Raw genomic sequence first — 15,560 nt, 5'->3', positions numbered from 1 at the left:
GCGTTTGCCTCTCTGCGCATCTCCTTTTCTAAGATTTTGGTTTAATTGCTTTTAGACTCAATCTTGAATTTCAATTTGCTGAGAATAAACACAGTTTTAGGGAATGAGAATTAATCGTATTTATGTATTTCAGCCTTCCCAAGGCAACAGAGTCTTGCTCTAATACCTGTAAATTCCTGCATTAATGATGGGTTGGGGCTTCTCCCATGTTTCAAGCAGTAATTGCTGGCATTGGCAGCGATTCCTTGGCTCAGATCCTGGCTGCATGTGCAAAGTCTCCTCTGAGTGTTGCTCTGGTGTTGTCACTGTCCTTTGCACAGGGAGTTCCTCTCCAACACAATAAAGCCCTTTTTGGACATGGCCTGAGTGCCTGGGGAGTCCCTGTATTCCCCGAGGCTGCAAATCCAGCACACCCCATGTACAACCCTCAGCCCACAGCTGCTGAAGGACACCCTGGGGTCCCCACTGTTGCACAGCCACCCTCCAAAGCCCCCATGTTCCCAGTTTCCCAGCATGGGAGCTCTCAGACCCTGAGCAGCCCAAGCCCCTGCCGAGCCCTCGGCTCAGGACAAGCTCCTTGGACACGAGTCCTTCCCCCAGCCCCCTCCCAGCCCCTCCAGGCTGAGCTCCCGAGGCGTGGCTGTCCTGCAGCCCTGTCCTGTGCTCACCTGTGGAATCCAGGAGCTGAGCTGGGAAGTCACCTACAGCCTCTGTCCTGTCTCTGCCACCTCCTCCTCCATCAGCCATTCCACTGGTCGCTGCTCCAGGTATTTCTTTTTAAATAAAAGCTCAGAGAGGCCACTGTGACCCCCCTCACACTGGGGAGGGGTACATGGGCCAAACCTCAGCAGCCCCCCCAGCTGCCCCCTTCTCTGGATCCCAGGGAGCAGAACTAATCCAGATTTTATAGAATCACAGAATATCCTGAGCTGAAAGGGACCCACAAGGATCATCCAAGTCCAACTCCTGGCAATTTGAATAAAATTATTTTAAAAAGAAGGAAACCAAAGAGCCTCTGGCCCCAGCAGCCTCACAGCATCACTGACACCTTGCCTGGTGGTTAAGGGCTTTTGCCTTCATAAAGTTAAAAATAAATAAATAAAAAAAGGATATGAACCCAGGCAATCCAGGGCAGAGGCTGGAGGAGCAGGGACCCCTCACCTGCTGAGGTTGGACATGTTTGGGACTCCTGGCTCACTGTCAGGAGGGCTCTGCTTCAGCTCTGCAGCGTTGTCAAGATTTTTAATACTGAGACATTTCTTAAAGTTTATAGACTTGAATCACTCACATATTTCTTTCGTGCAATATAATGTTGCTTAAATTCATTTCCTGCTCACCAGAGTTAATATTTTCAGTAAACTTTGCTGAAAACCAGTTCTTCACACTGTTCTTGTTCTGGATCTGCCTCCTTGAGCTCTCACAGTTCCCAGCACAGGTCTAAGAGCAAAAAGCTGCCCTGGTAATATATTAAGCACAACATAATTTTTCTGTAAGAAAAGTCAGTATATTTATGGTTTGCTTTATAAAAGTTACTATAATACAATGGTACATAGTATTCAATTCACAAAAATATGAACAAATATATACAGCATGACACATCCACAACAAAAACACTTTCTTCAAAACAAGATACATACTGGTGACAGATTCTATATGCACAAAACATCCCTAAATTTATAAATTTGCTTAACGAAAGAAAAAGCAGAAATCCTAAATCTTCAAAGAAGAGTTGTTGTTTTTTTTAAAGGAACTTAGAAAAAAAAATTTTTTTTAATTTATTGCAAATCATTTGACCTGCCTACTTTTAAAGGAGGCCCTTGATTTCCACACTGGGAATTAAAACAACCAGAAAACTGCAAGAATTGGGAGCTGGGTGTTCTTCCACTTTGCTTCAAAACTGCCCCATTGATTTAGAGTGTCCTTCTTGATGTGTTTCTTTGCACTTGGACAAATCCTACAGTGGCAATTAAGGAGGAAACTCATAAAAAACAAATATTAAACTGAAAAAATCCAGTTGCAAATTCACTTAAATACATTTTAGGGTGTCTATTAGACTGTACACATTTCCTCGCTTGAAATAAATAGATTTTGCACATTAGGTTTCAGACTGAGGGAGGGGGGGGGGGAAAAGAAGAAGCCTTGACTTGGCAATTTTTTGTCTTCAGTTTCTTAATGCTTCTAATTTCATCTATTTATTTGACAAAAAACCCCCGTATTTATACAGAATTTACATTATACAAAGCTTGACACAAGCTGTAAATGCCACCAGCTCCTTTGCTATACTCAGTCCTTCTTCCTCCCCATCTCGACATGATTTAGAGCTGGAATCTGTTTTAAAAGAACTCCAAATTACAATAGTCACTTTTAATAAACTATTTACATGCTCTTGAAGTACAAAGAAATCAGCAAAAAATTTCAACATGTTTCTACAAGAAACAGTGTTTGAAGAGAAGATTCTTGAGTTCACCTATGTACAGAAGATGCATTTTTTTTATACTTCAAAATCCTTTTTTTCCTTAAATTTTTATTTTGTACAGAAATGCACTGAAATGATCCCTGAAAAAGGTCACAGAAACCGGAACTGAAACTACTGTGTAATTTGCTGGAGTTTAAAAATGATGGTTGCTTTTTTCTTCCTTGTAGAAATAAGCTGCTCTGTACAATATAAATAACTGCAAGATGAGCCCCATCCCCTCCCAGACCCCCAGACCCAGAGAGGTGAGAACCCCACGGATCCCATGGATGCCAGCATGGAGGCACCTGCACCCTGAACTCACACCAGCTGCTAACTGAAGGCTTAAATTCTCTTTCCATAATTTTGCTCTGCTCTCTTGGGTCATTCCTCCCAGCGAGATGGAATTTTGCAGGGAGCACAATGTCTCTCTCTTTTCTTGTCTTAGGCTCCAGCTGAAGTGACAATCAGTTTGGGGATGGGCTTTTCACTGGACAAAAGCACTGCAGTCCCTGTAAGCAGCACAGGCTGGTGAGGTTCCTCTTTATCCCTGTCACTGTATCCATGGGGTGCTGGGGAGCCTGTGCTCAATGTGAACCACACAGCTCCTGCCCTCCTCTAATTCCCACCCCTTGCCAAGTACATGGCAAAGGATTAGAGGCATCCCCAAACCTCATCTGTGGCTGCAGAGCTCCCCTGGCCCAACGAGACCCCGCTGGCTGGCAGGGACAGAGCGCCCATGGAAATCACTGCATCAGACTTGGGAGTCCTCACCCTAAAGTGATTTATTTGGGGGTCAGGCAGCTTCCCAGTCCAAGGCAAAATATCTCCCAGTTAGGACTCTGCAAGCCAAGATTTATGGAGAAAAAAAAGAGAAGCCTCAGGTCTGTCTTTGAGACCGGACTAACATGATTTTTCAGAAGTGCTGCGGCTTCAACAGCTCTGTTTCTTCCTGGGGAACTTCTGGGAGCTCAGCTCTTCTAAAAACTCACATTATTTGTCTGGGATCCTAAAAGGGGATGTATTACAGGCAGTTTTAGAAGTACCCAAGTGATTTAGGTGCTCATGGTCTTTGGCACCCAAATCCCTTTGGTGCTCCTAAAAACACACAGTGAATGTGACAGTGACCTTCCTCCCCACCTTCCTCACCAAGGATTAAGGCAAACTGCAGGGGCTAATCCCATCCAGAGCACACAGATATGCTGGGAAACACAGAACTGCCAGCAGGTTCTCAGGGCTGGGCCATTTGGGGTGTCCTCACCCCCACAAATCCACCATTAACACACTGGTTTGATGGAGCAGAGAGGGAGAAGGCCAAGGACAGGGGCTTCAGTTCTGACACACAGGAAACTTCTGTGCATTTCCAAAGCTTTGAAAGTCAAAGGCCAAGCTCCAGAGGTGCCAACTGGAGCATCAACACATTGAACCTCATTCAAAAAAATAACAACTAGACTGAGCAGCTGGTTTAACTCCCAAATGCCACCACTGCAGTTCCAACCAACATTCAGTGACAGAAACTTGTGCTTCTCACAATTTTAGGTTCTGGGTCACCAACACCCAGTTGCTGGAGAGATTTATGGAGAAAGGGGGGAAAACAACAAAACTGAACTGAAACAAAAGCAGAGATGGACCATGGACTGTCCAATCTCAGAGACAATTTGCTCGCCCTCAGACAGAAACACAGGTGGTATTAAGGCAGCTTGTAGCAGTCTGTGTATTCCTGCTCTACCAGACCTTTTGTCTGAAAAAGAAATTCAGAGGCAGAGGTCTAACCTACATTACAAGCTCCACGCTGCAGTGCAGGCCTGGCAACTCCATGGAACAGCTGAAAAAACTTCCAGGAACCTCCTCTGCAAGGTTGTCACCTCTGCTCAGGGAGGTTTGGAAAGGCTACAAGAACACAGCTGCGCAATTTGTTCTGTGGGGAGAAGGTGTTTAGTTATGCAGATAATCTTCCCATTTCATAATGACATTGCAACTTCCCCTTACAAGCCAATTAAAAAGGGTTTAGGACAACTAATCTCTACTTTTAAAGCAGGAGAAATTAAATGCAAATTGAAAAACTGATCCTGTCTATACCTGAATGGTTGCATAACATTTCCAGATTTCATCCAAAGAGCTGTTTTTTTGGTGTTTTGTCCCATTTTTAAATGGAACCTCTTGAAAAACTGCAACCTTCACCTCAGCATATCTACAAGGACAAAATACATTGAGAAATCATTTTAAAACATGCCTTCCAAATTTAGAGAAGCATTCATTCCCATGCTATAGATGGGGAGGGGACAGGATTGCTCTCAGGGACACTTTTACCATGATTTTCTGGAGGGATGGGACCACCCCAGGCCAAGTTACTGAGTAACAGAGGGAGGAGAGCGGGGCACAGCTTGCTCCTATCACAGGAGGCATCTCCCACATCCAAGGACAGAGCAAATACTCCACGTAAAACACTGGAAGGGCAGGGAAACGCAGATGAAAGTGAGAAAAAATGAATACAAGTCACACATCAGCCTGCTTCCCATCCACAGGAAGAAAATCCTGCTACAATGTGGGCCGTAGTCTTTGCTTGCAAGCAGGGCAGGATTTCTACAGTGTAAACAAGGGCTGAGCTGTCCTCTTAATCTCAGCCTCCTCTGCAAGCAAGACAAGCCCATCTCCAAGGAATGGGCATCCCCAAAGGCCACACGATGCTACAGCTGCACAGCTGACTCCACTTCTTCCTAGTGACTGCAGTATCCAAGGGTTTCTCACAGGCAGGTGCAGAGGTTTTGATCCCCCATGGACCAGCATGGCATAGAAAATGAGAGAGGAGCCCAAGGAGGGGAGCTGAGGTCTGGCTGACCTGACTGCCCCAGGGGTCTGGCTGAGGGGACTTGTTCAGGCTCATCCCTAATGAAAAGGCAGGACAGTTCAGCTCTAGTCTCACTGTGGACACATCTCCACACACACACACCCCTAGGCACACGCACACACTCATTCACACACCCTCAAGCCTCTGGCTTGCTCTGTAACATCAACCTTACATTTATTTACAGCTTACTCTGAGAAATCTGTGCAATTTCAGCCAATCAAGCTCCCAACAAACCCTATTATGGCATTTTCAGTCTCTGCTTCACATTTAAACGTTGAATGTCTTTTTCAGCCAACGAAACTGATGAGAAAAAGGTAGCAGCATTTATGAAAAGATGAAGGTTTATAACAACAACTAAAAAAAAAGGTACCGTTATCCCATTACGGAGCATTACTGTAGGGACTGAACAGAGAAGCTAGTGTTTGGATAGACCATGCCACAAAAGGTAGCCACCTTTTTGTGTGCGTGTTGGATCTGAAAAGGAAAGAGCACCTGAAACATGAACAGTCCTCGTAAGCGTGTGCGCTTTTTGCTTTCACTCGTGATCCTGGCAGAAGTGCGAAACTTGCTTGGTTTTCTTCTCTTTTTCCTTTTTTTTTTTTTTTTTGTAAGTATTTTTTTGCTTTTAAATTTTTTTCTTCCTTTTTTCTGTTGTTTTTTTTTTTCCTCTTTTTTTGGCAAAGTGCAACCACACCTGGTTACCACAGTTTTGACATGGCCGAAGGTGCAAGTGTGACGAGAAACCTTGAGTTCAGTTCAGGGTTCCCCTGCAGTTCTCAGAGCCACAGAGACACGGGATTTTTACATCCTCAATTGGAAACTTGTAGTCGTAGGTAATTTCCTCGTTCACATTGATGTGCTGCTTGGAGTAGATAACGATCTTCTTCTGAGACTCCACCGTGATCACTTTAGCATAACAATTTGGCTGCAAGGGTGACAGAACAGGTGATGATGGTTCTGAGGGCCATGGCTTCCCAGCCTCCATACAATCATTCCAAGATAAAATAAAATGGGGCCATCCTTTCCTGAGACAGCCCCAGCCATGCTTCCAGAGCCTGGACCCAGGGCAATCCTAGGGAGGGAGGCATGAAGCCAGAAAACAGAGCAGCCCTCCTTGTGCTGCTCCAAAATATCCATGTTCTGGTCATTTGTGGAGCAAAAGAGCCTGGATGATGCTCCATCAAATTTGTCACAGGTTAAGAGCAGCTCAATGCTTAATATTTTGGCCAGGCAGGCAAGTCTGAGTGCAGACTGTAGCACAGAGCAGAGGGGGAAAACAGCAGGGAATATTTTCTCATGTGGGCACTAGAAGCTGTTCCCACAGCTGATATTTGGTATGTTTTAAGGAAATATTTGTTAGATTTGCTTGCTCAGTGTCCATCAGGGTCCCCCAAGACAGTCAGTAGGGCTTTTGAGTGCACTCAGTCTCCCTGCATGTTTCATTTCTCAGGTCTCTCCAACCTCTTTACGCTACTTTAGACCCTGCTCTGATCTGCTGTGATTCATTAACATTTAATCACAACCCTGCGACCCCCTGCCACTTCTGAGCACCCCAGTCAAGGCTGGCAGGGACTCCCCGGGTTTATCAGCATGTCAGGGAACAGTGGCAGGAGAGGACACGGTACTCACATTGCAGCTGTGATTGATAAACCTGGCGAAGTTCCCGCATTTGGTGGCATCGATGATGGTGTCGTGGTCAACTCTGAACATGTAACTGCTGCCGATGCCTTCATCCTCGTATCGCTTCTCACGCATGTCAGCAATGACCTGCAGGAACCCCCAGGCAGGCTCAGGCCACGCTGAGCAACTGACCTGTGAGCAGCCACCTACACAAGGCTCCCCTGAGCTCTCCTGCGCCAGGCACTGGGGCTTTATACAACCCCCATCACCCCAAGAGAACACAGAAGTTCAGGATGGGCCTCTTAAGGAGGATTCTCCGGAGTGCTCAGTTTCCATGGGTTGTTGAAAATCCCACCCCTGTACCTCCAAGCCGTATGTCAACCTCTGCCCAGCCCACAGAGCTGATGCCTCCAACCCAGGACTCCAACCCTTGCTGTTATACTCAAGGACTTCTTCCAGGGCTGGTATTTGCTCAGATTTCACACACAGCTTACCTGCCTGATGTTCTGACCCACGTATTCAATCACCATCTCATCAGCTGCAATGGGCTCCATAGCAAAAAGGCCCCAGTCGTGAATGTGACTCTTGCAGAATTTTAGCTTTTTCTTCCGGAACTGCATGAAGAAAACACCCCAAAACCCCAGCCCTGAATTAGCCACAGCACAGAAAGGGAAAGGATGTCTGTGGGTCCAAAATTTGCAGCAGGGGGTGATCTACCTTGAGCTGGTTGAACTTGAGCAGGTCACTGTCACAGCTACCAGTGAAGGAGGAGAGGAGCCTGCGTTGCTCTGATCGCCTCTCGGAACCAGCCCGGGTGGAAGCATGAGGTTGGGCAGGGATGCTCATACCCTGAGAGGACAAATGGGTGATTCAAAGCTGACCCAACACCCTGCAGGCTCCCTGTGAGCAGCCCCTCATGCTACAACACATCACCACAGAACACCTGACATCAAACATTAACACTTCCCACACAGCCCCAGCACGACAGGAAGCACCTACTGTGTGTGACAGAGTGTAAAACCAAATCCCATTCACACCTGGCACTCGTGGAGCACGATTCCTCACCTGTGTGTCAGCTGGAGGCTCCTCTGCAAAAGCTCGGCTATTGTTGAGGTATTTGAGTTTGTCCTTCTTATCAATTTTGTAATAGCCTTCGCTCCGTGCACAGCCCGTCACGTGCTCCCGCATCCCGTCATCCCGCTTCTTCTTCTTGGGGGTAGAAAAGCTGGTAGGTGTCAAGAAGTTAAGGAGAAACACAGCCAGAGGTGGATATCAGACTAAACTTGCTACAGTTGCACAGAGCTAACACCAGGAGCATGGAAAATTAGGAAGGTTTTGTGGGGTTGCAAAAAATAACACTGCTACTGAGATGTCCTCAGCCCAAAGGCCTTGGAGAGATGCTGCTCTCACCAGCCTTGGGAAATCAGCTCCTCCAGACACACATTACAAACCTTCAGGTTTGAAGGCACCTTCAGGGCTTTGGTTCCTGGAAGGACAGTGGAGCTGTACTACTGCCAGCTCACCCCACAGACACAGCCATGAAGGCTACAACTGAGACTGACCCAAAAATGCTCCCTGTGAGGCAAAACATGTCTTCAACACCAGAAAATTGAAGCAGAGGGACCATAAAAACCAAGAGGTGACTGCCTCAAAACCGGAGTGCTGAGGGTTTGCTGCAAAGCAGGTGAGCCTGCCGGTACTTTCACACTTGTCATGCAGTGTGGCACAGGATGAACTCAAGGTGATTTTTAAGTGGCTTAAAAAGTGAGTGTAATTTTGCTGTTACAATATAATCCTTATTGTCAGGGAAACAGATTTATTTTCACTGTGGGTTGTTAGTTATCACCGACTGTTTTAGGTGGTTTGGGCTTTTTTGGTTTTGCTTTCCTGTCTTGCAGGAAGCAAGGGATGAAGATATCTGAACTTCACACAATCTCTAGTATATATCTAGACAAACACACAAGGTGGTGTGTTTGTCTTCTTCAACACATAGACCTGTATATCCTTCCTAGAAACACTACAGGAGAGTTCTGAGGTTTTAAGAACAGTCTTTTAGGCTCTGCTCTGGAGATCACTGCTGATGGCTGCACACACACAGAGCCCTAATGTGCCACCTAGAAACCACTGATTTTATCAGTATTTCAAACTCAAAGCAAGTTAAAGCTGCGAGAACCACTAACTCATCATTTTGGGCACAGATGGTGAGATTATTTTTACAGCAAGTTTTAGCTCCAAGTGAAAGCTCTGTATGTGCAGACTAGAAATTCCACAGGCAAACTGGAAAAAAAGTCTGGTTACATGCAGACAGAAGCTGCTCAAACTAGGAAGGAAACCTCCCCAGAAGAGGTGCCTACAGACTGTCCCTGCAGTCCCAGACTGAACGTGCAGCAAGAACAGCCACTTCTGCAGTATTTTTGTATTGTAGCTTCAGAGAATAAAACAGCCTAAAATTCCCTGCTCATCCAAGCAATTGCTATTCCTGTAAGCAACTGGTTCTCCCACCAACAAAGAGCCTTTTGCATTTGAAGTCCTAGCCAGCCACCATCTCATGCATCTCACACGTGCTGCCAATACAGTGAGAAAGGATATAAGGATGGAAAACCCACAGGGTGTCATTGAGCCAGTCCATACCATTGTCCTGCTGTAACAAGCGGTCGTATGTGATACACATGAATTTGATATCCTCCTCATCTATGCCTCCGTTCCAGATATCATACAAAATGGTCATCTCCTCAAACTCGGAGCGCGGCCTGAACTGCGGCCGGGGCGGGGAATACTCGGGGGAAGGGATCACTGGCAGCTCCTCAGATGTCTTCTTCTGCCTTCGCCACTGTCTCTTAGGTTTTGCGTGAGCTTCTTCTTCCTTGAAGTCTTCATTCCACTGGTTCTCCAGTTCCTTGAATGGCAGTTTCTCTGCAACTGTCTCAGCTGCTATTTTCTCATGGAAACCGTCATTCCTGAAGTCCAGGGTGACGGCTTCAGGGTCTTTCAGTCCATAGTAGGCATCAGGATGTCCACTCAACAGCTCTTTGCCCATAGCACCTTCCACCAAGGCCACTGGCACGGGAGGAGGTTCTATGGTTTTGCCTGGGTACACATCCAGCGAGAGGACAGAAGGTGGGGACCGCCTTGGCCGACCCGGCCTCCTTTTGGGAAGAACAGAAGGTGGTGGTGGGGGAGGAAGAATAGAAGCCCCAGGGGGTACTTCTGGGGAGAGCAAACCAGGTTTCACTTCTGCCTTGCATTCCTCGATGGGCATTCTTCCATCTCCATGCATGCACGGCAGGGCTGCTACAGGTATTGGCTCATCAGGTGGCAAACCCATGTCCATGTGGAAATCTGCTTGCGGGGGGCTGGCAAAGGGGATAGGGGAAGGAACACTGTTCATGCTGATCGTAAGGGAAGCACCAAGAGGCTCTTTAGAGGGTTTCTCCTCTAGTTCATCCTCTGACTGTTTCTTTCCAGACAGATGGCAAGGAATGGTAGCACCAGCCTCTGGGAAAGTAGGGGTGAAATTGAAATCTCTCCCAGGAGTCCGAGGAATGCCACTGTTAATGCCAGGAGATTGGGATGGGTAGGAAAAGGGGCTCCCTGGGACTTGAGGGGAACTGAGGGTCAAACTACTTCCTGTAAGGGGAGCATCACTTCCTGGCGTGGCTGGAACAGTGTCCGTGCTCTGCGACTTCGCGAGGGGGTGTGAAGACTTGGCCAAAATGTCCCGCCCGGGAGTCCTAGGAATCTCTTCTTCCACGGATGTTTTGGTCACCATTAATTGTTCAGGGAACTTTTCTGGAGGGACTAAAGATTCTTCCTTGCCAGGAGTTGATGGCAGGGGAAGCATGGTGGATGGCACCTTGTGGGCTGGAAGCAGAAGAGTCTCAGTCTCCGAGTGGATCATCACCTCCCGTCCAGGCGTACGAGGCAGCCGCTCGTCCTCCTCCGCTGCCGATGGTGGCTTTGCTTTAACTCGGCCTTCCAAAGTGCTGTCCTCAGACTTGCCAAAGAAGCTGCTTTTGCTGGGCAGAGGTTCTCCAAAGACTCCCACTGGAGCAGAGATACAGAGCGTTGCCTCCTCATCTTGAGATTCAGGCTTTGGACCTTCCTGTACCTCTGCCTCCAGCATGGAAGTGGGTTCGGACTCTTCCTCTGAAAGGGGAAAAGAGAGGAGAATCAGGAGCTTTGCCTCCACTTGGTTACTTGCCACTTGCTAGTAAAGACATGTTTAAGATGCCACAATTACAGAACAGCTCAATTCCACTGGGAGGCTTTAAAACTCCAGTGCTTTACATTTTGGAGGCACAGAGTGTAGAGTAATTAGACACTACCACACACTTTCCTAATGGACCATAAAAAACCTGCACTATTAATTTGAGGATTAGCTATGACACAGACCAGAACGAAGGTTTCTCTGCTTTCAAAAGCCCTGACAACCTTTTGTACAGACATTAAAGGAATGAGAGGATTGTGGGGCGAGGACTTTGGAGGAGAGCTGTCAGAGCCCAGAGCTATCACCTTTTCTAATGTGGGAACTAAACTAATTGCAGGCCAAGGAGCACCCTCAGCTCTCCAAGGAGGGAGCAGTGAAGGGAGGAGCAGAACACTCCTGAACAACACATGAAGGAAATGGGAAGGCCTTGTAATGGATGAGGAGACACTCAGATGGTATCAATGAGGCAATTTATATGCTGCTCTCCCTGCAGCAGCCTCATTTGTCTGGAGTTTATTTACCCACTTAGGGCCAGGTCCAAAAGGACTCAACGGTGAATCTTGTTAGGCAGCTCAAAATAACATTTTCAAGTGGGAGAACGAAAGGAGGTTAAAATGCCCAGGGAGTTGGAAGGGAAGCATTCCCTGTTTGCACTGAACAAACCAGGGCTGCTGGAGAAGGGTCTGAGCCCTGCAACTCCTGTATGACAGGGCTGGGCTGCTCAAGAACAATGTTACAGCTTGTTCCCACAGCTTACTTGGAAAGCTCCTTACACATGTCATGGTGCTCAAATGCAGGTGTCCTCAATTTTACATCCTTTCTGCATGCTGACCTGCTCTACAAAGAATTCGTGCAAAACCAGTTCTTCTTTGCCCTGCCCAGTTTAACATTTTACTGCTCTGTGACTTCCAGATTTTGCAGCAGCCAAGGAGTGACACCCTGTGCAGGGACTGGATTTTTAGCTCTCCAAGTGGCAAAATACTGCCTAGTCCTCAGACACCTCAGTGCTGCCCAAGGCTCCACAGCAGGCCCCACTAGATGTGCCCTCCCTGTTGGCTCCAATTTTAACTTTTAGATTCCCCCTAGTTGCCAAATTTGTCAAGCACTATACATCTCACTCCTGCTCTAGTAAAAGATTTCCAATTTCCTTGGGTTAAATACAACTCTGTATTGACTGAAAATAATTTCCTTCTTCCAGAAAACTAGAGAGTATCACTCCTTTAAAAGGAGTAAGTGACAAAAACCCCCACAAATAATACTAGGAACCAAACATAACTCTGAGACTCCCCTCACCTGCCCCATGCAGCTTCCCTGTCATATACTGCTTTGATATTAAAACCAAAAAGAGCCAGTAGTGACATTCCTGCTCTGTTTTAGCAGCCATGGCTTTTCTATCTTGAGCTTCAGCCACCACACCACCCGATCAGTCACCCTCAGATGATGACAACTGTTCAGTTCCTGTAGGACTCCAACTAAACTGGCCCAGGATAAGATTCTGGATACAGTAACCACAGTATTTTTAGTAGCAGATGGCTCATGTAAAGCTCCTTACTGGGAAGGAAAGTTCAGCACAGACCTCTTTCCCTGCACAGATAATCCCCTAACCTAGAGCCAAGACTGGAGGAAGAAAGAGAACAAGGGAAATACAAACCCATGCATATTGGGCACTGTGAGAAAATTTACTTGGAAACGTAGTAACAAAACTCCAAAGCACATGGAAGGGCATACCTGGCCTACAGATGGGAGAGAGTGCAAGTTTTGTCTCCTGGTCTCTTTCCATAACCAAGTGTTTCAGAGTTTCAGCAGCAAGAGATGCCCCCGGGACTTGGCCACACTCACTTTCCTCTGCCTTGATTTCTTCACTGCCTTCATCTTTCACTGCCAAAGCTGGCTCGGCAAGTCCCAAGCCTGTTGCATCCATGTAGTCATCCACAGGATACAGGTCCAAAATAGTCTCCCTCTCATCCTCAGGAAGCTCATGACCAGCAGGTTCATGCTCTGGCTCAGCAACCATGGCTTCTCTGCCTTGATCTTCAGCCACCTCTTCCTCCTCTTCCTCCTCCTCATCTTCATCATCATCATCCTCCTCATCTTCATCATCCGAGTCAGAACTTGATTCGAATTCAGAGGAGTCCTCACTTTCATCAGATGATTCAACTTCAGCCTTGGAAGACGAGGGACTTGCTACATCTACAAGAACAAACTGCCATTAGTTCTGCTTTCTGGCTTTATTAAACAATGAGGGGCAAATATCCCTTCTGCTACAAAAGTCTGGAAACAGCATCAACAGCAGCGTGTGGGTGCGAAGGAGTGGCTCCCAATTTATTTATTTTTGCAGAGATTTATAAATCCTGTCTCTGGCTGCTTACAACAATCACCATACAACAGGCAGTTCCAGGAGCAGTGCTGCCCACGTGGGTCTCTTGGTGCATTGTATCTTTTACTAAGATTTTCTGCTGCCTTTACACATGGTCTTAGAAAGTGGAAACTACCACCTTCCAGGGCAGAAAGTGATTGAAAGGACAGAGTTATTAGCAGCCAAATTACCCTTGTCTGAAATCTGGTCCCTTCTCCTCCCAGCCACTCCCGTTTCACAAAACAAGCACACATTTAACTGGCTTTGAGACCTCTGCCCCTCTGCCAGGTTGGGCTGAGATCAGGTAGGGACTGGAGAGCTACTGTAAAGGGACCCACTGACTGAGGGATCATGGAAATCTCACAGGTAATAATTAAAAATACCTCTGTGCATTTTCTTGTGTAAAACTGCCCATCAGTGAAAGGAGGTGCACAAGTAACAAAATCAGCTCACAAAGGCAAAAGGGAGACCACAGCTGACCCTGTGGTGACACTTGCTGCTTCCACTGGAGCTGCTTACCCTCCTCGGAGTCCTGCTCCTCCTCCTTGTCACTGGTGTCTATGCCCGTCTCCTCCTCATCATCTTCATCCTCGTCTTCATCATCATCTTCATCCTCATCATCTTCATCCTCCTCATCCTCCTCTTCCTCCTTTGCAAGAAAGCATTGCCAAAAATGAACAGTGCCTGACCCTGCGACCTGGCTGTCAGTACAGTAACCATCAGGGAGGCTGGTCAGAGAACCTGAAGAGGGAGTGACCTGACAGAGGTTCTGTGAGGACAGGAGCACTCATCTTCTAGAAAAGGGAACTTTAGCATTTGGCATTACCAGGCCCCCTTTTAATGACAAACAGCATTGAAATCGCAGTCACAAACCAACACACCTTGCCAGGTGCTGCTTTCACCAAGCCTCCCTCTTCTTCCTGCTCCTCTTCCTTCTCTGAGGAGGACTCCTCTTCTTTCCCTGATGTCTCATCTCCCTCTTCTCCCTCGCTGTCAAGCTCCAATGGCCTTGCTGGTCGCCGTCGCAGCCCCACTGCCTCTGCATCCTTCTTTGACAGGTCAGATGTTGTATCAGAAGCATCCCTGTCCCTCTCCGACTCTGAGGAGCAAAAGCAACAGAAATTACCATCAAATACCTTGGAAAAGATGGAAAGAGTTAACTACATAAGGGAAATTTCTTTGGGAAGATCAAAGTTAGGAGCAATGTGCCCATGTGGTGTGGGTCTCCAGGCTTACAGAGACTTGCTGATGTCACAGTGAACAGTGCTGATGGCAAAATGTAGGCAGCCAAAGCTGACACTCCCTACGCAGAGCAGACAGCAGACATAGCATGACTGAGGTCAGGACAGGTAACCTGAATTTAATCCTTTTTTTTCCCATTTTTTGGCTTCAAACCCACTTGTTAATCTGAATCAACTTTAAAATGAACTTATGTTTTTATGCAAAACAAAGGGTATTCAAAGCTTTGTCTTCCCTAGTTACAGGAAACAATGTTAAGATATTTTCAAACAGATTTTTCTGGCAAATAACTTTGGTTTCTTTTTCAAATCAAATGCAGAGCAAACTGTTACGTGCTTCCTCCCACCACGTCCCAGTGAGCTGTGAGCACACCCCAAACAGCCCATGAACCCATCTGAGCTCCTTCTGCTGGGGCCCAGCACAGCTAAAATAGGTTATGAGTTATTCTTAAAATGTGGGTCTTAAACTTTCCACCAGTGAATTTCAGATAATTGAACCCAGAGGGGCCATCTCCCAGCTGATCAGAGCTCTGTGAGAAGCAGGGTTTGGCTCAGATCCTTGACTCTGTGTTTAACTGTAAGTGAGCACACTGCTGTGAAGTTTAAAGGGATTCAGCTTGCGTGGGGCTTGCATCTGCTCTTATGTATCAAACAAATGCGCTTTGCAAACCTTCATCTTCATCATCCACAGAAGTAGAAGGCCGGATTCTCTTCTGATCTCCTGCTGAGGCAGCTTCAGGTGGCTCCTTTCTTTTCACCTGAACAAAAGACACAATTAGCATTTCTGAAAGTTTAGAAACAGCAGAAATCAACTTCTTAAGCAAATTGCCACTTCTTTG

The 15,560-nt window shown here is 46.8% G+C and overlaps 1 protein-coding gene across 1 annotated transcript in view; it reads right to left on the bottom strand.

Moving 5' to 3' along the window:
- Window positions 1-1,521: 1,521 nt before the first annotated feature.
- The window catches only part of SETD1B (SET domain containing 1B, histone lysine methyltransferase), a 47,560-nt gene continuing 33,521 nt past the window's right edge, over window positions 1,522-15,560 (bottom strand). Inside the window, exons 9-18 of the mRNA XM_082293251.1 lie at window positions 15,392-15,479; window positions 14,365-14,582; window positions 14,003-14,132; window positions 12,856-13,317; window positions 9,482-11,066; window positions 7,986-8,145; window positions 7,638-7,769; window positions 7,415-7,534; window positions 6,930-7,067; window positions 1,522-6,225 (exon numbers count right to left, since the gene is read on the bottom strand). Coding sequence (XP_082149377.1) covers window positions 6,052-6,225; window positions 6,930-7,067; window positions 7,415-7,534; window positions 7,638-7,769; window positions 7,986-8,145; window positions 9,482-11,066; window positions 12,856-13,317; window positions 14,003-14,132; window positions 14,365-14,582; window positions 15,392-15,479 — 3,207 coding nt within the window. The 3' untranslated portion in view covers window positions 1,522-6,051. The remainder of the gene's footprint in view (window positions 6,226-6,929; window positions 7,068-7,414; window positions 7,535-7,637; window positions 7,770-7,985; window positions 8,146-9,481; window positions 11,067-12,855; window positions 13,318-14,002; window positions 14,133-14,364; window positions 14,583-15,391; window positions 15,480-15,560) is intronic.

This window comes from Coloeus monedula (assembly GCF_965178545.1).
Source record: "Coloeus monedula genome assembly, chromosome: 18".
Lineage (NCBI taxonomy): Eukaryota > Metazoa > Chordata > Aves > Passeriformes > Corvidae > Coloeus > Coloeus monedula.
This window is presented reverse-complemented; position numbering and strand designations above follow the sequence as displayed.